The 23,056-nt window shown below is 30.2% G+C and overlaps 1 protein-coding gene across 1 annotated transcript; it reads right to left on the reverse strand.

Annotated features, from left to right (window-relative positions):
• Nucleotides 1–1,810: 1,810 nt before the first annotated feature.
• On the reverse strand, nt 1,811–13,278 carry LOC148284592 (beta-hexosaminidase subunit beta-like). The gene is made up of 10 exons (XM_088237831.1): nt 13,145–13,278; nt 11,083–11,280; nt 9,723–9,936; nt 8,694–8,821; nt 6,338–6,546; nt 5,197–5,309; nt 3,760–3,967; nt 2,842–3,058; nt 2,514–2,710; nt 1,811–2,063 (listed from the first exon to the last, which is right to left on the reverse strand). Exons 2-10 carry the CDS (start codon nt 11,275–11,277, stop codon nt 1,892–1,894), a joined length of 1,653 nt encoding a protein of 550 aa, XP_088093957.1. The 5' UTR covers nt 11,278–11,280; nt 13,145–13,278; the 3' UTR covers nt 1,811–1,891.
• Nucleotides 13,279–23,056: the final 9,778 nt, after the last annotated feature.

Below are 23,056 nucleotides of genomic sequence, written 5' to 3' on the forward strand. Positions count from 1 at the left end.
CACAGTCATGGACCCCCCCTTTAAAATACTGATTTAAAACATGTCAAAAAATGAGAAAAAATACTTCTATTATAGTTCTGTATTTTTTTAAAAATTTTATTTGAAATTTATTTATAAACCCTTACAAATTACATTCCATCAACAAAATATATTTTTCCGGTGGTTTATTGTATAATTTCAGTCCTTGATGGTTTATTAGTCTCGCTTGTCCTTGTCTCGTTTTAGACTATTGTTGAATTGTTTGGATATTCTCGTATTGTGTTCATGTTTACTACCTTTTTTAAAAGTATTAGTTCTTCGTCTACAATTTTTTATTTAATCTGTTATGGTGAAATATTGAAATATTTATTTAGTAAACAAATATTATTTAATTAGTACAAGATTTATAACCTTGATCACACTACTTATTTGTCTCTATATGGATTTAATGAGCATTCATACGAAATTAAAGATCTTGGGACTGTTTTAGACTCAAAACTACTTTTTGAATAGCATATCATAAAAATTACCTCCAAAGCATTGAGCATGTTATTTATTTATTTATTCACACTCTTTATCAAAATACAATGCCATGTTCACTTTGCCCAGCTAACAAGGGTACATACCCCGTTCCAAGCTAGGCAATTACATTTTAATATATTATAATAGTTAACAAATTAATATAGAGCACAGACAAACAAGATATAAACTTATTTGTATACACATTATGATACATATAACTACAGACATACACATATTCGTAGGCCTTTTTCAGTGTACAATACAAAATTTAAAGACATAGACTACACAAACATCACTCCGCCAGATTTTAAATTTACACTAAAAATGCATTATGTAACTTAGTAGACATTATAATAATAAATATGTACATCTCCCTTCCCCTCCTTATCCTCTCTTCAAGCATCCTTGTCCTAATCCCACCCAATTTACATTAACTTACTGTTCTTTTTTAAAAAAAAAATTCTTCGATTATTGAAAAATATTTACGAGTACATGAAAATAACATTTTTATACACACATACTTATATGTATTTATATAATATGTAATATATTTTCTTTACTAACTTTGTGTACGTTGTGGAAATCTGTTATTGGTTCCGAGTTTATACACTATATCTGTTTGTTTACTATAAATATGTATGTAGAACTGTTGGTTTCCCAAATAAATTTTAAATAAATAAAATACTTAAAAGTTCTGTTAAAATTTTTTCATATTAAACTTTTTATACAACATTTTTAGCAAGTTTGTACATGATTTTTGAGGCCCTGGGGTGCTATTCTAAACCACTCCTCGGGCAATATAAACAGTTTTTAATCGTGTGTTTGAATGTAAATACACGAGAAAAACTGTTTATAGTGCCGCGAGATCGGTTCAAAATAGTACCTCAGGTTTGATACCTGACAGAGTGGAAGTGAAATATTGATTTTAAAAGGTCGTTTAAATGGCAATATTTCATTGTTTGTGGACCAGCATCTGAAGTGCAGGACTTATCACCATTACAAACATGTAACAAATTAATGAAATAACTCGTAATTTGGTTACAAATACAGTACCCTAGCACCACTGGGTGTAGAAGAGGGAATGATGATGATGGTATTTAAATTTTAAATTGCTCTTCTGAAAATATTTGTAAATGTGGATCCAGATTAGTGAACTTTCTTGATTATTGTAATTTATAAAATATTTTTTTATACTTATGGAAACAAGTTCAATAAAAATACACAATTTCTTATATCTTATATTATTTTGTTGGTATTAAAAATTAAACAATAAATACTGCTTTTAAATATTAAAGAATAATAGAAGTTGTCAGAGGAAACAGTTTATTTTACATTGTAAAAGTAGTAAGACAGTGTTCTCCATATTTGGAGGCATAATTAAATGAATTGTTCAGTCAAACACGGCAAGACAGAACCCTGGAGCACTTGGAGGCTGAGCGGGAATATCTCTAGCAATCATACGGCATGTGTGCTCTTCTATTCTATGTTTGGCATCAGCCACATCTGTAACATCTTCTGAAGACCACAGTTTTTCAGCCGCGGCACTTACTCTTGGAAATATTCTGTAAAAAAACACAATTTAACTGTTTTAGCCATCACGTCATTTTCCCATAAGGGTAGGCGAAGAGAATAGAACGCTCCTTTACTCTGTCTTTGCATACAGACCTTGCTTTCTCTACATTCAAACATCTTCTCATGCAAGCGCGCATTATTTCCCCTTTTGATATGTCCATCTTCATGTAGTTGTTGGATTTTGAGATATAGCTTGTCCTTCTCGGTGTTCTTCATTTTCTGCATCCATCAACATTCACAATGTAAATCTTTGTAGTCATTCTTTCCCTGTTTAATCACTCTTAATATCCAAACCAACGCAGTTTTCTCAAGCTTTCTATATTTTGTTGATAATACTTGTCTCAGTCTCAAATAATACACACATTTAAGTTTAACTTAAAATAGGTATTATGCCACAAATAAGTTATTTTATACCCTAAATAAATTAGTATGTTCCTCACCTTGTTAATACATTATTGTCATCGACTACTTCTGACCACATGCACGCCTCACCTCCCATCACCAGATTTTTCTGAGTTTCCGTTCCAATAAAGTCCCGAGGATCGCATTTGTAATACTTCTCCCAATCTCCTCCATTAGCCAAGTGGTCTAGGTACCAGCAAGTGCTGAGTAGGGCAGGATACCCGGCACCCGTGATCTACAAAATTTGTTGAAAATATTTTTTAATGCTTTGTTGTAGATTCATGATCAAATTCCAAGTGTAAAGCACTAACATCTACATTGAAGTTACTGTTCATAGCTAATTTGAAAAGTCTTAAAAGATCTTACATTTTGTAAAAGTTCTCTTTGGTTTCCTGTCCACACATGGACAACAGTTCCATTAGGAAGACGCACTCCGTTGAGATAGACTTCTTGCCATACTACGGACTGTGACTGCAATTCATCAGCAATATCCACTATCTTCTGGATATAAACTTCCTCTAGTTCTGAAAAGGTAGCTATACTGTTGTTTGACATATATTCTTTTATGGAAGGGTTGCTTTGCCTGGAAAAGTAATATTAGGTCAAATAAAATTAACAAAAAACTAAACTACTAAAACGTATTCCATATTTTGAGATTTACTAGCCAATAATGCAAAAATATTTTGTTGAAAGAATGATTTCCTCCAAGGAAAATAAATATTAGTGTTCTTTTAATTTACCCAAATATTTAAATTTTGGTGACCATTTTCAACGAGTTGTAAATAACTCACTATTAGAAAATGGAAATCAAGTTGGGGTAGAATGGGATTCGAATTCACCAATAACTGGGCTTAAGATAATATCATAGATACACAACCATTAGATATTCACCTCAACGTGTGTAGTCCGATCAACAGATAAAATTTTACATTACAAAAAATTAAAACCTCTAATTTTATTATACAAACAACATCTGAATGTACATATATTAAACATATTTTCTGTTATTTTATTTTATTTTATTTCTGCAAACATATAAGTTTAATCAACATAGGATACTAAATGGGCTGCCATAGAAAATGGCAGATTTAGATAACAGGTAGAAACTGGGTAACACCGACCAGAATGAAGATGGTCTCCCACATAAACATATTTTGGATTTGACAGCACTATGTACATAAGAGGAGTTTTAATGGTGGTTAAAATTCTTTAATTGTTGGTAAATGAATTTCATTACAAAAAATATATTTATATTTTTTTTCAACTTTGGTTTTCATTGCTTACCAGCACTCAAAGCCAACTTCATCACCACCGAGATGAAGGAATCTATCGGGAAATACATTTGTTACTTCTGTGAAGAGGTTTTTAATGAAGGTGTAAACTGAAGGTTCTGTCGGGTTGATTGGTCCCAAATCCCCATTGGGTTTTCCATTGGGCCCGTAGCAAGCAGTCAGGATTTCTGGGAAAGCTTCTCCCCATGATCTAGTGTGACCTAAATAATTGGAATTTTAATATTAATCTCGCTTGCCTATTTTACAAGGCGCCAGGTTCTTACAGTCCTGTACATCCACAGCAGACATTTTATCGGCAGTTCACATTTGATATATATGGGACGTGGACCTGACTTGGGAGGAAACACGGGAGATGGTAGCGGACAGAAAGACCTGGAGAGATTTTGTGGAAATCATTTGCCCCACATGGATTCACTAAGGAAGTAATACTATGAGAATTGTTACTTTTTACCTGCAAGCTCATATGATGATACATGACAATAAAAAATATGCCCTTGACCACAAGCATCATATCACAAAACCCTTATTCTGTACACATTTCTTACATAATATGATTTTACTTTGCAAATACAGTAAAACCCCTGTTTTACGTTTTTCAAGGGAGCAACAAAAAAATGTAAAACTGAGGAAAACTCTAAAGTGGAGAAATTAAAAATGTATGGAAAAAATACTAAGTATTGTAAGACTATACTAAATATACTGCAGAAAAATTATAAGAACTGTCATAATTGGGGATTGTTTATATTTACCAATGATTTAGTTAAAAATATTTTGTATTTTTTCAAGCAATACTACAATGTGTTGTTTTTTATTGAATAAAAAAAAACCTTTTAAAATTATTTTATGTAGGTATTCAACTTTAAAAACACGAAAATAAAAATTTGAATTAGCATAAAATGCATACAACGATTTATTCCCTAACTATTGGAAAATTTATTTATATGGTATCACTTTTTTAGGTGTGGCACCACAAAATTTCAACTGTCATTTACATCGCGGCAAAACTGTTTCACACTTTTATAATAACTGTTTAAACTATGTATGGCATATTTCTCTTGGCTTTTGCGGTGCAATTGCCAAGTATATTAGCTCAAGCATGAGAGTTCTGGGTTTGATTCCCATTCCAAAAACGCAAATGTGATTTCACTGAGATCACATTTGCGTTTTTGGAATGTTGAAATATATGTGTATCGTGTTATGCATTATATAAAAAAAATACACACACATATTAATATAAAATATACATCAGTCAGTTACAGAGTGTTAGTTTTGCAAAATAAATTTTAAAAACTATTTTTTTAAAACAAATTTACCAGGAAGATTTCCTTCAGAGATCTCATGCAAGGCTTACCATAATCTACATAACACTAACCAAGGATGTAAAAGCTTCTTAAAAAGAACAATAGCAAATTATATGTAAAAGTTTCACCTGGAGTATCATATTCTGGCATTACTCGGATTCCTCTCACTCTGGCATATTCCACTATTTCTGCCACATTTGCCTGGGAGTAGACGAGACGTGGATGGTAAGCACCCTTTTGACTAAAATGTTAAAAGTTTATACATGAAGTATAGCATAATATACCCCAAAGCACATAAGAAACAAAAAAAAAAATACACACAAAAGAACGACGAATGAAAAACAATTACAAAAAATAAATAAATGCCGAACGCTTAGCAGTGGTCATAGTTTCTTCTCCCAGTTTCTTTTAGATCTCCAGGATTTTTAATATCATTTTCATTTTTCTCCTGATTTCCATTAGCCGCAGATAATATCTGGGTAAATCGTAAGAATGCAAGCATTTAATTTATTTTAATGTACTGTAAGTACAGTTGAACTATTTAACTGAGCTCCAGACATCCGGATTGCCAAATATCCGGATCGTTATCAGGAAATAAAAAATAAAGGTGAAGTTATACTAACAAATAGTCAAGCGTGTGCGGGACCTCGCTGCTCGTAGACGAGTTCTTCCTCAAAGTTAAGTGATTCCAATTCGCTGTATTACTTCAAAAGCAATAAAAAGTGATCTTAGAGCAAATTTTGTGTTGTGTTTTTCAAAATATTCCTTGATAATTAATTAAGGTTAATCCGATTATCAGGATTTCTGCATATTCGGATAACGCCTGGCACTCATTAATCCGGATAATTCGAGTTTTTCTGTGTTATCCGGATAAATGTGCTGTAAAGTATGAATCGATTTGTGGTCCAGTGGTATTTAATCCTCATACCCCCCTATCAATACCTGATGGAGCATAAGGCACTGCATTGTATGACCAGATGCGGCATATCTCGATCGTCTGTTTTATAAAGATAATGCCAGTCCAAGGACAGCAGAATGTTGCAGTATAAAACCAAATTTAAAACAAGCACGGTAGGAAAATGTGCCAACTACACCACGAGGCTGACTTATATCCATGCGATTTTTACCCGAGAGTAGATGATTACGACTTCGATGACGAATTAAAAATGCTCATCCAGGATTCTGTCCCTATTTCACCCACAGAAAATCTTCATCTACATATTATGCTAAAATGCTCTTACCACAATGATAAAACTAATTTTCAATTACCTCAAAGTTGGATACACTTTACTTTCATATGGGAAACTATGATCGTCCACAATATGCCAATGGAACACATTGAGTTTATTGTAAACCATACCGTCGAGTATGGCACGAATTACTCTCATTGAAATGAAATGTCTGCTGGTGTCCAGTAGTAAACCTCTGTGAGGAAAACGTGGGAAGTCTTCAATAGAAGTACTATTAATCTTTAAGCCCTGAAACCAAATGCAAAGGTCACTTACAATGTTTCTACATAACATTATATTAAATTGAATTTAATAATCACCACCTTCAAGGAAATCTCACCAACTAATAAATCTTTAGATGAGATTTTTAAAAATATACAGTAAAACCCCTGTTTCGCGTTTTTTAAGGGAGCAATAAAAAAAGTGTAAAACTGAGGAAAACGCTAAAGTGAGGAAATGAAAAATGTATGAAAAAAATTTAATTACATAAAAATATAATTATTGTGCTAGACTTTACTAAAAATATACACTAGAAAAATTGTAAACTCTGTCATATTGGGGATTATGAATATTCACCTGATTTAAGGAAAAATATTTTGTATTTTTTCAATCAATACTATCTTTAATATGTTTTTTTTTATTTGATTAAAAAAAACATGTATAAATAATTTTATGTAGGTACTTAACCTTAAAAAGACGAAAATAAAATGTTTAATTTCCATAAAATGCACACAATGATTTTTTTCCTAAATATTGGGAAATTTTATTTATATGATATCACATTTTTTAGTATGGCATTACAGAATTTCAGCCGTCTTCTACGTCGCTGCAAAAATTTACATACTTTCATGATAACTGTTTAAACTATCTTTTTTTCACATTATGTTTAACTTCAACTTCAAGTAATATTTCTATTACCACATTTTTAAACTTTTTGCATCCTTATTTATTGATGTAAATACTTTATTCTTCCAAACAAGCGTCAACTCCATAGTAAAATGTCAAAATAAGACACTTAAACAAAATGGTCAATTACTCTGCACCTACTTTGAATTCAGTATGAGACAATAATTTTTCATATTTTTTTATATACCTCGATTTCATTCTCCATTCACGCGACGACGCGCAGCTCGTTATCTTTTGACAGATCGAACGAGTTTTGAAAATTTTTCAACGTAAAACCGGATGGCTAGAACACCCCAAGTTAGGGGTGAAAAAAGCCGAAAAAAGAAGAAAAACAATTGGGGGAAATATTTGAATGAGAATGCGTGGAAGAAAATAGGACCTACATATTTCGGCGTAAAAAGCGGGAAAATGTAAAATTGAGGAACGTAAAAACGAGGTTTTACTGTATTTCTAATGCCTATTGGATTTTTAAAGTTTGTCATTTTATTAATAATTTTAAAACATTTTTTCTATGAAACAGTTCATATTAAATGTACATTATTCTCTGTGGAATACAATACATTATACAATACAGTACATTATTCTCTGTGGAATACAATTGTCGGAATCATCGTAAATATTTTTATGGGTTTACAATACTGTACATTTATTTTTATTTTCTGTTTTTATGTGTCTAATTTAATCATTTACAGACATTACAAAAGGGATAGACAATATTTTTGAGAAGAAAGTGTTTTTGTTCATCTTGACAAACTTTCTCCATTCTCTCTTTTTTATTTTATTTTTTAATTTCTTCTTTTGTATTTTAATTTTTTATGTGTAAGTAACATTCCTTTCTAACAAGTCTGTACCTTATAGTATTTGAAGCATATAATAAATTAATGTTATTGTCTATAGTACTATTATCACTTAAGATAATATATTATAATTTAAAATCATTATGTATCAACAAGACATTTACAGAACGGTGACTATCTACTGTCTACCTATACGTATTCTATAATGAGAAATATTGTTTATACTGAAAGTAGGTCATGCCATACAAAATGTTTTTTTTTAAGAAAAGGGAAAATCTTACACAACAAGTTTTAATTTATATCATTATTTGTTGATAAACTAGTCAATATTCATATGCAGATAAAGCTAAATTTTTACTGGTAAAAAATATTTCTTCAAAATACACATTTCGTGAATTTATGTGCTAAGAAGGATTTCCCAGGTTTTAATTTTATAATAAATAATTACTTATATCATCAGCAAGACATTTACAAATACTTTATAACTATTCACAGCGTGCAAGTTGCAAGTTTAAAAAATTAAAATAAATTAAAACTAAAATAAATCATAAAAAAATATAAAGAGATATTTTTCTAGAGTGAGGTTCGAACCTCGGACCACTGATCCATGAGTCCGCGACATTAGTCACGGGACCACAACCCAGATAATTTTAATATCATCAATTTCGTAATAACGTAAGGACTGATATGTACCATTTCGTTGTTATTTGCATAAAGCATCTGTGAAAACGACTCCAAACCACGCAGGACGCCCCATAAAGAGGCGCTAACAAGATGGCCACTTCCTTCCGGTACTGATGGTGATCCGACATGCAATACATCTGCAGAGGAAATATTTGTAAAGACATTTGGTTACCAAAGTTTAAAGTTTTTTTGAAAATATCAATCCATTATGTGATATATTATCTATATATGATGGGTAGGTACCTAAGAGAATACTATATATGTGAAACAAGGATAAGACTAATAAATAATAATAATTATTGTTTCTATATGTTTACTAATTGTGTATAAATTATAGCAATGTGAACTTGATCAATTTAATTAATAATAATAATAATAATCACGCTTTATTAACAAAAAAATATAATTTCTTTATCTACTACATGTTTAAGGTAATACATTTCTCTGGATTATGTCTAGTCTGCCTAACTAGATACAGCCTGTTTTAAGGCAGACATTTTTATAAAAAATAAACAATAACTACTGTATTTCAGCTCTACAAAAGTATTTGATGATTCGTTGAACACTTTTGTGCATACAAACCTATGTAATTTTGTAACCCATGTAATATATTTTTGTACTTTTATACTGCAGTTTAATTGGAATATTCATATGTGAATATTCTTTTAATAAATAAAATTGAAAAAAAAATGATGCTTTATAAAAGGTAAAAGCAAACAGATCATAAAAAAATATAGAAAATCGCATTTTTAAATCCATTGAGCTTAATAGGTATGCAAATATCCTAAAATAATTCTGGTTTATTTTTTGGTGAGATACTCGTAATTTAGCATATTATGTAAATACTTATATATTATACTCGTTAATACTTATAAATTAATACATATAGTAACAAATGGAAACAATAAACCAAAATCTAAAAGCTTAGATACACAGGTCAAATTTAAATACTTATGGATCAATTTAGTTCCTCAGACTCTCACTGACAAACTCAAAATATTTTGGGTGAAAAAATAAGAAATCGATTTCATTACTCACAGTCTTCCTTCATCTCCAAAGAGGGCCATTGCTGGCATGGCTCTGTGAGGAACACATAGAGAGCTGTGAGGGGGGCCTCGCGGGGCCTGCCACGCTCCCTGCGCTCCGCAGTTGGGCGGCGAGCCCTCCGGAGTTGGGGCCACTGTTCCATGATCAACTCGTAGTAGCGCAAGATGGCCGCGTTCAGCACAGGGCAGGTGTTATTTCCGGCAACCTGAAAGGTGATTAGATCATCCAGAAAAAAAATATGTGTGTTTACAAATATATATTTAAAAAATATTTATATTTATTTTTAAATCTCAAATTTACAAATATCTATTTATTAAATTAAATCTTTCACTAGAACACATTACATGGTTTAATTAACAATATATTCTTCACTGGGAAAACTCATGTTGAGAAAAGTTTATTTTGGTGTGATTCATTTATTTTTAACACACAAACAAAAAGTTTTAGAATAGACTATTCATTTTGTTACTGTCTTACACATTTTTTTACTGTTAATATAACTTAAAACATTGTTAAAGGTCAAATGAATTAATTTAAATTAGTTATACATTAATTATAAATAAATTAATTATAAATCCCCGATGACTGCTTTAAATTTACCATTATTGTCAAGCAGGAGGACAATAAATGACCTCATGTTTATTTATAAATTATTCAATAATAAAATAGATTGCCCCGAACTATTAACTTTAATAAACTTTCATATTTCACATAGACCAACAAGTCTTAATTTTTTGTTTTACAGTCATCATCATGGTACTAATTATTCATTGAATTCACCAATTATTCTCATACAGCGACTTGCAAATCAATACAGGGATGATTTAGATTTATTTTATACCACGCCGCTGATGATCAAGTCCTGTGTTTTGAGAAAGAATTAACAATTAAAAATTGAAAAAATGATTAGTTCTTTACTTTTGTTTTAAATCTTAACTCTTGTGTGTATAATTATTTTTTCAATTTATTATTGTTTAATATTAATATTTACATAAACCACGAAGTAAACTTTTTAACTTTCCTTTTAAAGCACTTTCTTTTTTTTCTCCTCCTCCTCTTTTTAAAAACTGCGATTTGCTTTTATTTAGCTTTCTTTTTTTATAAAAAAACCTTTATAGGTAAACATTTATATTTGTTACAGATGTAATATTTCTTTTTTATATGTAAATAGGTAGTTTACCATTGTATACTTTTCTCGATGTTCTTGTTCTTTTTTTAATAGTAAGCCATTTTTTGTTGTATTTTTTTTCACTGGTTTTATTGTAATTATGTAAAAGGTCCATGGAACCGCAAATAAATAAATAAATTCAAACCATAAAAAATATTGCTCAATTATGACGAAAAAACATACCTCGATTTTGAAGTTCTCCATGGAAAAAGAGAGCACGTCTTTATGATAAGCTTGTTTCTGCGGCTTGGGCCAGATTTCGCCTTTAGTGGGCACATACCGGGGACCCGGGTATTCGATGTAGCCGAAGGATTCTCCACAAAACACTGTCAAAAGAACTGTCAAACATACCAGCGAAGGACTTAAAATTCCCGCCATGATCTATAAAAAACGAGGTTTCCGGTTAAAAAGCGGGTAATTTTGAAATAAATTAAAATGGTAGGTGGGAAAAAAAACTTTATTTAGTAGGTATCGATAAAAAAAAGCTTTTTAAATGAGAAAAGCAGGTTCGAATTTTCATAACGGACAATAGCAGCCCCCGTGGTGTAAAAGCTTCGACGCAACGCTCATCCGCGCATGGAAGTTCCGGGTTTAATTCCCGATAAAAGCAAAAAAAAATACATGTGTTTTTTCTCAAGGTGGGATATTTTGTGTTCACTACTGTGTGGTGCGAAAAATACAAATAGATACACATACCCAAGTACTATAAAAAGTACAGTATCGATATCATAAAACGATAAAGTACCCGCATTTGATAATATTACCTATATATTTATACACATAGAAACACTTTGTAATGCGAAAAATCGATTTTACGTAAAAAATCATTTTATTTTTCATGTCCAATTGATTTTTCGGTTGAAGTTTTGAATTTCGATCAGAAAAACTGTTGAATATACTTATGAGAAATTTAATATTTTATAGATCTATTATTATTTATATTTAGAACCAGATTTATTTTTAAAGTGAACATTGTATCATCATTTTGTAATCCAACAACTATGTAACTATTGAAATAATGTTTAGTTCATGAAAGTCAAATAATGGTCCAATAGTAATGTCACAGAATCCGCATTCTTGATCACAACTTAATTTCCGTTTTCTGGACAAGTACAAAATGGTACCGAAATTTAAATATTTTAGTAAATCGGTAAATGAATTTTCCTGGATTAGCTTTTTACCAAGTTACTAAAAATTGTAAAAATACAGAGCAGTTTGCATTGTTTATTATGCTTATAATATGAACAACGCAATGTTTTATAAACTATACCTACCTAATAACGAACATCTAGAATTCGTTTTAATTTAACGTTTTACTCCGAATATGTCACGTTTTTGGGTACCTACAATAATAATTTTATCATTTTTCTTTCTCTGATTTTTGTTTCATATTATTTACTCATAGGATATGGGTATTTATATTTATTATTGAGATTATAATAAAAATATCCGCGTAACTATCAATTGTTTTTTTTTTCGCAAAGGAACTTAAAAAATGTTCCCAAAAATACCGCTTGAGTATAAGAAAAACTTTCATTATTTAGTGTAAAAATAGCAACAATTTAAAAATGACTACTAACGAATTTATTGCAGTAAAACATTTTCGTAAAAAAATCGGATACGCGGTTTTGCATTATTATCGACAATACGCATATTATTATTTGTTTGACCAGATTTACTTATTCTTTCTGTATATTTCTCTGGGTTTTGCTTATTTAGACACAATAATTCTTATATTTTTTCCACTAATCTTGTTTATTTTATTTTTTGTATACACTGTTTTATTTATACAGTGTTAATTTTGTTAAATGCCTTTAAGTCGTGGATGTTAAATAAAATAAAATAATAATTATTGTGTAGCATAAACCGTTAAATGATCATTATAATTTAAAATACTAAACATGCATGTAAGAGTTACCGTTCATTCAACGGTGTTTGATTTCCGGGGCGCTAATATTTAAAAATACAAAACTATTCCGCGATTTTATACATTGTCATAATTCGAAACATTTCTCCAACGGTAAAAAAACATATTCTATATTAGACAAATCAATTATTTAAACTACAATAAAAAACTACCCACTTAATATTTTAACAAAAAAACAAAAAGAACTATTTGACTATTTTTTAAATTTGAAAGATCTGACAAAGAAACTGCCCGGTATAAAATTATTTCCGTCAATATTATAGCAATTAGATATTATTTGGATAAGTTATTGAACTAGTAATTATTGTATTTTTTTACCTGTATGTTGATCAATAAACTGTCAATAAACCAGATAGTATTTAAATGTTAAATTAAAATGAATACAACTGTGTAACAGTATCGCTCGCGAGGAAGCAACGCGACTACTGAATCAATTAAATTGACTGACGAATGTGTCACCCAACCGATAGTATTTATTTTTAATTTATATTAAACAATCATTTCTGAGGGGGTCAATGCATGCGTTCAAAATATTTTATGATAATATTGTAGATGATTTAATGCAGATATTAAATAATACATTTATTTTATTGAAATACAAAAATTTGTATGAGAACATCTGACCCGTAATTTATTTTTTACGCAATCAGATGCAACGTAGAATGAGGAACTACAGCTCTACGGAAAATTGGATACAAAACATAGAATTAAGAATAGTCCAGAAACCGCACACGCACATCAAACAGAAGGCGAATTAACTACTCATAAATGAGTAGGTTTACGTTTTGACCAATTAGTTTCATTGTAGACGTCGCTCAGTACGCAACCCTGATTTGAATTCAACTATGCCGTGTTGTGTCCTTTTAAAGTGTAGAAATACTGCTAGGATCTAAAAGAAACAGGGTGGTATCACATTTCATCTGTAATTTGCAAATAAATGTGTTTATAACAAAAGCATTACTTAAAAATTGAATTATTTTTCCATTTGTCAGATTGTCGATGAAACAAAATGGAAATTTCTTTAGTTTTGCCAGGCTAGATTTTTTTTACCCTACTTTGCTCATCTAATAAAAGAACTAATGAAAATTAGACCTCGGATTAAACAACGCCGCGGGGGACATTTGAACGACATTATCTTTAAAACATCAAATATTATTTAACATGATATAAAAATATCCGTTTTATGTCAAATAAAATTTGTTTTATATTTTGAGTTCAAAGTTCATTAATTCAATTACTCTTATTAAATGACCCTTTATTATCTACTCTGTTGTGTCAATCAATATTTCCGCGTGCACAATAAAATTTGAGAGAAATTAACAGATTACTTTTTTTTTACCTTACATTGTGTTATGATTTTTTTTCCCCATCAAGCAACATTACCCGGTGACTTCACGAATACGCGCGGCGAAAGTAAGCCGGAGTGGGGGAATTATTGGACACAGTCCGATGTATTCAAATATGATTCTACTCTCCTTCTGGACTATTCTTAATTCTATGATACAAAAAATATTTTCTCACGCGCGGTAAAAATTAGATCATTTATACGGTAAAGTTTCTTAAAGTTTCTCTAAGTTTCTTTAAACGACGTCACTAGTTGATATGAATCAACCAATGATAAGAGAGTTGTGGAAGACTTCCGGTTTACTTACCGTCAACGGACCAATCGGCACAACTGGCCGAGAAGAAGCGGAAGAGAACTTGAGACGTCACACGCGTAGTAATTTCAAAAATACAAAACTTTAAAAAAATCATAGCGCTGATAATACGACACATAAAAATAAAAATATTGACAAATATTTTTATTTTTTTAACCACTGAAATTTTCTCATTGGGTGGGTGCGTAGTTAAGTCCAAAATTTACATATACGCTTAAAGCAAATTGTACAGAAAAAAAACAATAAATTTGACCACGTAAAAAGGAAATAATATTGGAATAAAGTGCAATAAGATGTAAATAGGTGTGCCGGTATATAAGAAAATATCGTGAAATTGTTTTTTTTCTCCGCGTATATTTTATTTCTGTTCAATAGGGCATAGGGCACCGGAATCGAATCGCATTTGCATTGTTATCTTGAATTTTAATTACACGATGATATGATAAAACGATCCGTGAATAATAATAAAATATCAAGTTCTCAGTATTTTGTGAAATAGTGGATTTAATGAAATCGATTGAAAATCATTATTATTTTTTTAATTAAGGTAATCTGAAGTCAACTAACAAAATATTTTTTTATCAGAACTCATAACAAAATAAAAGAGTCAGTACGTAACTTTAGCAAACGTCTTAAATATTTTTACCAACCCTGGAGTTAGAAAAAACAACGATGAAAGTAGGTTGAATACTGTCTAAATGCAATTTCTCGGGCGAATGTGTGGTAAAACTATGTATGAAAGCTGCACAAATTAATGTCGAGATCCGTGAACTATGTAAGGCTGAGACAAGCATTAACGACAGCATCAAGAAAGGGGTGCTGCATTGGTTTGAACATGTAGAGCGAATGGACCGCGAAATGACGGCCAAAAAGATTTACGATGCGAATGTTGATGGATGCAGAAATAGAGGAAGACCGAGAAAGACATGGCATGACCGAGTCCATCAAATACTTGAAGATGGACATATCAAGAATAGGAATAATCGGCGTGCATGCATGAGAATATGTACAAATGTAGAGGAAGCGAGGTCTGCATGCAAAGACAGTGATGTGGCGTTCTATCCTCTCTGTCTACCCCTAGGGAAAAACAGCGCGATGGCTTGTTTGTTATTGTTTGTTTTTTTAGATTTTGATGTTTTAAAAATTCTAAATTTGGAGTGAGACCGCAAATAGTAAAAACACTTTTCAAAGATAAGTTACCACAGAACAGATAAATAATAATAACTTTACTCTTCTCTTTTATAAATCGTGGGTATATTTAAATATGGTGTAATAGGAACTATATTATAATATATTTAAATCTATATATATAAAAGGCAATGTTATGTGTGTCCGCAATAGACTAAAAAACTACCGGACCGATGTACGTGCAGTTTTTTGAAAAATAATGACCTTTGCCCTGAGCATTTTTACAGTTCTTTATATCTTAATTTAATAAGTCGAAAAAATTAGGAGAGCAAATGTTATAAAGTCGATCGACCAGGGTTGCATTCGACGAGAATGCATATACTAAAAAAAATGGAAGATGTTATTTTTAGGTAAATAAAAAAGTTTGCATTTGAATGTTTACTCCCAAAATTCTTTTTTTTTTATGGATCCCAATCAGATTATTTCCTTAAATTACTCATAATTTGTATCCATTAACTTCTTTTGACTGGATTTATTGAATTTGATTGAAGTTTAGTCTAAATTTAAAATGGCGTAATCTGCCGGTCTAAAAGTAATTATATTTTAGTTACATAAAACTTTTAAGTATATTTTTTTATTATTGCGCGATTAAAAAAACATTCGTTTTAAAATGGCAAAATCGTATGATTTCTTCATTTTGCGCGCGTTTTATCAGACTACAGCCTTATTAAAACTTACCAAAAAGACTGTAATTAATGTTTTAAAATTTTCGCGTATAGATTTCAGTGTGGATTAAAATTTATTTTATTATTATAGTGATTTTCAAATTACTTTGAAAAACTAATCCCTAAGATAGTGTTAATCATCATCATCGTCGTCATCATTCCCTTTCCGCGCCCAATGGTGCATAGGGCACTGCATTGGTACACCAATCGCAGCGTATCTTGATAATTTTTGTTGCATGAAGGTAAGATGATCAGTCTTACGCTTTAGGTACTAGTCCAGGGACTATGAAATATTCTGGTGTGAAAACACCCTTTAAATAAATATTTTATAGCAACCATATCAGGAATCGAAGCCGAGACCTCTCGCATGGTAGCTAAACGCGCTGACCATTACACCACGAGGAACGAAGATACTATTTGAGAAAGTAAAATGAATTTATTCGGTGTTTACTTAGTCAAATAAAATCATAAACATACAATAAACAGGTAATCACTTTGTTAATTAATTTTAAAACTATTATTATTTTCAACTAATGTTATTAAATATTAGTGTAACTACATACCGACTATCGAGTGTCTACTGTCGAGACAAACCCGTATCATTGTGGTTATATGTGGTTGGTTGGAAGAAATTGCCATCTAGAGATCTACGAAAAGCCGGAAGATCTATCCCAAAGAATTCCAAGTCGTGTGATGAATTGACTAATCTACATATTCTGGACATTCGGATATAAAAACAAAAGTTGCTATTAGAAGATTTTATAAATAGCGAAATTGACTTCTGGTGACATGGTTGCAACATGAAAATAAATTGATTACAACAGAGATGGGACATCACTTATAGCATTAAGTATTTTGAAAATGCATATAAGGTCCATCTCAGTTCTACGTCTCTCCAATGAAGACAGATTAAGAGATTGCTCTATTTCAATATCCCCTATTTTAATATCCTCGTAAGACGTAAGAGTATATTAGGGAAGTTCAGCGCGTTTTTATTTATTTTTTGTTAGTTAATAGGCAACCAAAGTAAGCTAAAAGAAAATATTTTTTATTTTTATGTATCGTGCTATGATTTTGTAAAGTTTTGTGTTTTTGAAATTACTCCGCCTGTGACGTCACAAGTTCTCTTCGGTGAGTTGTCCTGATTAGTGAGTTGGCTTCCCGGTAACTGGAAACCTATCGCAACATTGGTTGATTTCGGAGAACGATTTCATGTTCCAAGAAGCTAAACTTTTAGATATAAGACAAATATATTGTTTTTAATGTTTAAAATATATAGGTATTTAAGAACCAAAATGTATTTACAAGTAATTAAAATAGATCAAGTCAAAGAAGGAATTGTGTGTTAGAAATACCATATTTTAAAACGAGGCTAGCACAGAGACATGCATATTTTATAGGCCTAAAATTTTTAATTCTTTTTTTTACTGATAATATTTCATTGATCCCAAACTTTCAAAAATTTCCTCCTTTTTTTCTATTATATATTTTGTTGTCCTTTAATAATAAGGAATATTTTTATGTTTTTTTCTTTTCTTTTTTAATTATTATAAAATAAAAAAGTACCTTATAATCTTTTACAGAATATTTTCTTTTCTCTTTCTTATATTATGCAAAAAAATTACACCTGTCTATTGATTATAGGAGCGAAAATTCATAAACATTTCTTGTATACCCACGAACAGGTCATGCCTTTGTGGGATTTTTTGTTTATTTTTTTTTCTGTTAATATGTATTTCATTGCTATTTAATATTCTTTTATTTTTTGTATATTCTGTTTTACCTCTTATGTATATTATAAAAAAACAAAAAAATTAAATATAAAAAAAATTATAAAAAACTAGTGACCGTCATTCAAAGTTGTAAATTTTTTCATACATTTTTGAGAAACTTCACCCTACAATTAAAAGCTCTAATTTTTACCATGCATTAGAAAACATTTTATGCATTCAATTAACCATAGCACTGAACTTCCTCAAAAGTGATTTTCAGATTTTAAAAGTATTTTTTTAATGAAATGTGTGATATAAGTATCTATTAGGAGATAAGAAGGTAAATCACACCTACATTTATTTAAGAGATCTGAAAATAACTTTTGCAAGTTTTTATTATCCTTGTTCCACAACTTCAGATTTTCTGCGGAAGTAGGTAAATTAATCAGCACTGTAATTGTGTATTGAAACAACTAAGTAAACCTTGAGTCAGGAGTCAGGACAAGGAGGTGATCGAAATTGAGACCAGCGAGGAAAGTATTATCTGGTAAATTAGATCAAAGCGTGTAAATTTCCGTCAAGAGATGGGGGTAGATTCATGGAGCTAAATGAGACCAGATAATAATTAAGTTTAGGTGATGTAATCTGCCAGATAATGCCAGCTAAAAGGAACTAGATCTTCAAGGGCAGATCAATGTTCACATGGAGTCAAAAATGACCGATTTATTTCATCTTATACTACAAATAAAACCATTTTATTTTTAAATAACAAATATTTAATATCATTTTATTTAAATAATACACATTAAGATTCAGTAATAAATGTAAAACAGTCAATTACAGAAAAAAAATGAAGGAGTAAAATATATAATTAAACTAATTAAATGTTTGAAATGAGATTAATCTTGTCAGATCTAAAGGCAAAATTTCATAATGTTACATTAAAAAAAAACAATTATGAATATGTAATAAAAAATTCATGTTTTTGCAACATCATTATTGTGGAAAAAGTTTGGCAGTTTTGTGAATTAAAAATTATATAAGTATACCACAATTATAAAACAATCAGTGTTGTATTTTTATAATTAATTTGATTATTATTGTCGACAGCTGTAAGATTATCTTTGACAAGAGAAATCGAAATGTGTAGATGGATAGGCACTTGAAAGATGATCATTTTCATGTTAAAGGTATATTTAGAACAACGGCTGATAGTGAAATGAAAAATTCAGATAATCGATCACTTTTACAACACCTTTACGCAATCAGCAGTAGATAGACAATATTAAGAAACTTCAGCAAACAATGATACACAACTAATAAGCATTTTCAAGTTGCACTCTTTGATATCAGAATATCGAAATAAAATTTATAAATAATAATGTAGCTTTATATTTTAAACAAAAATTATTTTCATATTCTATTATGTTTAAGAGAGTGATACATAATAGTTAAGTAAGATTAAAAATGACACTTTCTTCAAAAGAATGTGATCTACATATATTATGCTAAAGTATATTGCGTTACCTTTTCTCAGAAATAATATTATCTTTTACAGGATTTAACTAAAACCACTAGAATTATAGTTGCTAAAAATAGCATTTAAAACATTTGAAACTAAGTAGAAACTAAATCAGATTTAATGAACCAAATACATAATACATACAAAAAACAATATTGAGATTCAGTATTAGATAATCTAATTTACACTTAGAAATAAACATTAAAATATTATTTATAAATATTTATATCTGCAATATAATATGTAATTGTAATTAATTAATTATGTTATATTATTTTGATACATTTTTGTACATTTATTGAATATTCATTTTAGTATGAAAAGATGGCTCTGTTTAGACTAAATCTACAAACATATTATTTTTAAACTTGTATCACGAAGGAGTATCATGTGTATATGAATTAAATAGTGGGGCAAAATTAGTTTTTGTTTTTTATTTTTTCTCTCTCAATTACTGAATAAAAACATTAGTTTAAACCTCGGATTAGAAAAGCCCTTTAGCTCATAGAACAAAGGAGTTCCAAATTATTGGTTTGGAAACGTGTGACGGACGGTTTCAGTAATTCTCAACCTGAGTACCTATGGCCAGTTGTATTGCTGTAAACGCGGTTGATAATCATAGAATGGTTTTGTCCATGCGGGTCTCTTTTAGCCAGTGACATATTATTACTCTAAGGTTTAAACTGTACTGAAAAAAATATTTGAATGATGTAATATATCGAGCCATAATCAGCAAAACAACGTAAGTGACACTTTTAGCGAATTGCGTTTTTGTGAGGAAAAGTGTTCCTTATTACCCCTTAAAACATCATAGCTCTATAAAATTCACCTGCCACATTTAAGGATATTTATTTTTATTTATTAAAAGAAAACAACAGCCATTATAAAAAAAAACTATTTTTACAAATAAACCAAAATTATAGGCCAATTACAGTTTTCTATATATTACTCCGCATCATTCCACTCTTAAAAAAAAAATATGTGGCTTATTTAACCTTGCTAACATATTATTTTTAAGCTAAGCAAAACAACGTAACCGACGACAATGCAGGTGGTTATGCTAGCTCGCCACCAAAAAATAACCCTGTCAGAGTTATAGGAAAAACAGCGTTACCGCAACTATCTTAAAAGCGGAAGGTATTTAAACAATTTGGCTGTCATTTCAGTATTGGCAGTAAGCGACCATTATAAATCCCTTAAATTTAAATTTGTTGCAACAGAGAGAGAAAACATTTTTGAGAAGAGAATATGGGACTCTAGGGATTTACCGGGTTCATGACCTGTCATTGGCTAGTTTAAGTGGCCACTTTACACACTGTGTAACATTTACCACTCTGCCTATGTTTGGACATCCACATTTCCTCAACTCTTCCATCTGTTGACTTTTGTGAACTTTACTTCACTTCAATGAGGAAGTTCAGTGCTTTTGAAAAAAAAATATTTGTTAATAGACTATTTGTTAAATTTTTATGTATCGTATTATCAGCGTTATGATTTTTATTTCTGAAATTACTTTGTGTGACGTCTCAAGTTCTCTTCCGCTTCTTCTCGGTCAGTTCTGCCGATTGGTTCGTTGAGTTACTTTAACCGGAAATCTTTCACAACTCTCTTATAATTGGTCGATTCATATGAACTAGTGACGTCGTTCAAAGTAGTTTGTTTTTATTAAAATATTTTTTTTTGTACATTTTCAATAAGATTTCCCATAGGGCTGAAGTTCCTCATTGGAAGAGATAATTAATAATTTTTCAATCCATATACCAGCTCCCGATTTCCACAAAAACAGATATATATTTTTGCTTCATTATGCATTCGTTATTATTTGATCTCTGAGCCAATATGACAATAAAACATATTCAAATTTATATTTGAGATAAGTACTTTAGGCTGACAGTGATTGTGATAACTAATAAAAATATACTATCTATTGTATATAAATAAGTTATAAAATGGCAAACTGAAACCATTACTTTAAAGGCTATGAATGCCTCTTTCGATTTTATCGGAGATACCAAAATTTAGTGATAAACTTTAGAGCTACGGAGGTTTAAAAAAAGCGATCCACTGTAACCCAAGCTCCTCTGAATTAAAATCTGTGTTTGGTATTTATCCTTAATAGCCCCAACAATTTAACACTTGTCTTATTTACATTGTTTTGCAACTGACTAAAAAAAAAGTTATGTTAAATTTTTCAAGAAAAACAATTTTCATTGATTTTTTAACAATATTCATTTTATGGCGAATCAGTTATTTAGACTTATTTTTGTGAATCCTTATGAAAATACAGAATAAGCTGTCAGCAAATATACATCATTGTCAATATTTTCGGTTTAAAAAAATATTTTCACTTAAATGATACATTTCTCTTTAAAACTATAAGATACGCGCTAAAGATGTCAAATCTTACAGCAACGCACATTTTTATCTACGGTTCGTATCTCTAATGAATATTGTGTCATTGACAATATTGATAATTCATAAATGCGTATTTTAAAATATGACAATCTCAATAACCTACAAATTAGTATTATACTGAATTAAATTAATATATAATAAAATGATTTGCACGTTTGGCACTAGTAGGTACATTGTGAAATGTGAGTAAAAATAATTTGTGATGAATAACACTAAGAAATTGCAGTTTATAAAAATAATGAATAAAATAAAAAACACACCAGGTTTAAGTTTTTACCATAAGTATTTATTGAGTGAGAAAAGTACTACTGATTATATTTCTAAGGCACGAAGAGCAATAGTATAAAATTTGGTTCTATGGTTTAAAATACAAACAAAAGGGGGTAGGCAGAGAGGACAGAACACCATATCACTCTGTCTTTGCATACAGACCTCACTTCCTCTACATTCATCCATCTTCTCATGCACGCACGCCGATTATTCCTAGTCTTGATGTGTCCATCTTCAAGTATTTGTTGGATTTGATCATGCCATGTCTTTCTCGGTCTTCCTCGTTTTCTGCATCCATCAACATTCGCATCGTAGATCCTTTTAGTGATTCTTTCACAGCCAATTCGCTCTGCATGTCCAAACCAAAGCAGCATCCCTTTCATAATTTTTCCGATGGTGCTTGTCTCAGCCTTGATCTCGACATTTGTGCACCTATTATACATCGCTTTACCACACGTCGCATTTCGACAGCATTCAACCTACTTTCATAATTATTTTTCCAATTCCATACTTCAGTGTGTAGATACATACATTTATAATCATTATTTTGAAATATTTATTATAATATGTATATATATTTTTTAATGTAATAATTTTAAATGACATAGTTACTATTACGTAATGCTTGTGTAGTAAGTAAATGAATTATTTGATAAGTCTAATCACATACTATGAATGTTTGATAATTTAAAAAATTGTTTTTATTTCATAGATAAAAACAATAAGGAAAAATTATAATTAAAATAATCAAGTCACACCCAAAAATAAATCTTGATTTAAGTAGAAAGATATGGTTTCAT

Source organism: Micrasema longulum, unplaced genomic scaffold (genome assembly GCF_059751315.1).
Source record: "Micrasema longulum isolate JH-2025_06_02 unplaced genomic scaffold, ASM5975131v1 h1tg000108l, whole genome shotgun sequence".
Lineage (NCBI taxonomy): Eukaryota > Metazoa > Arthropoda > Insecta > Trichoptera > Brachycentridae > Micrasema > Micrasema longulum.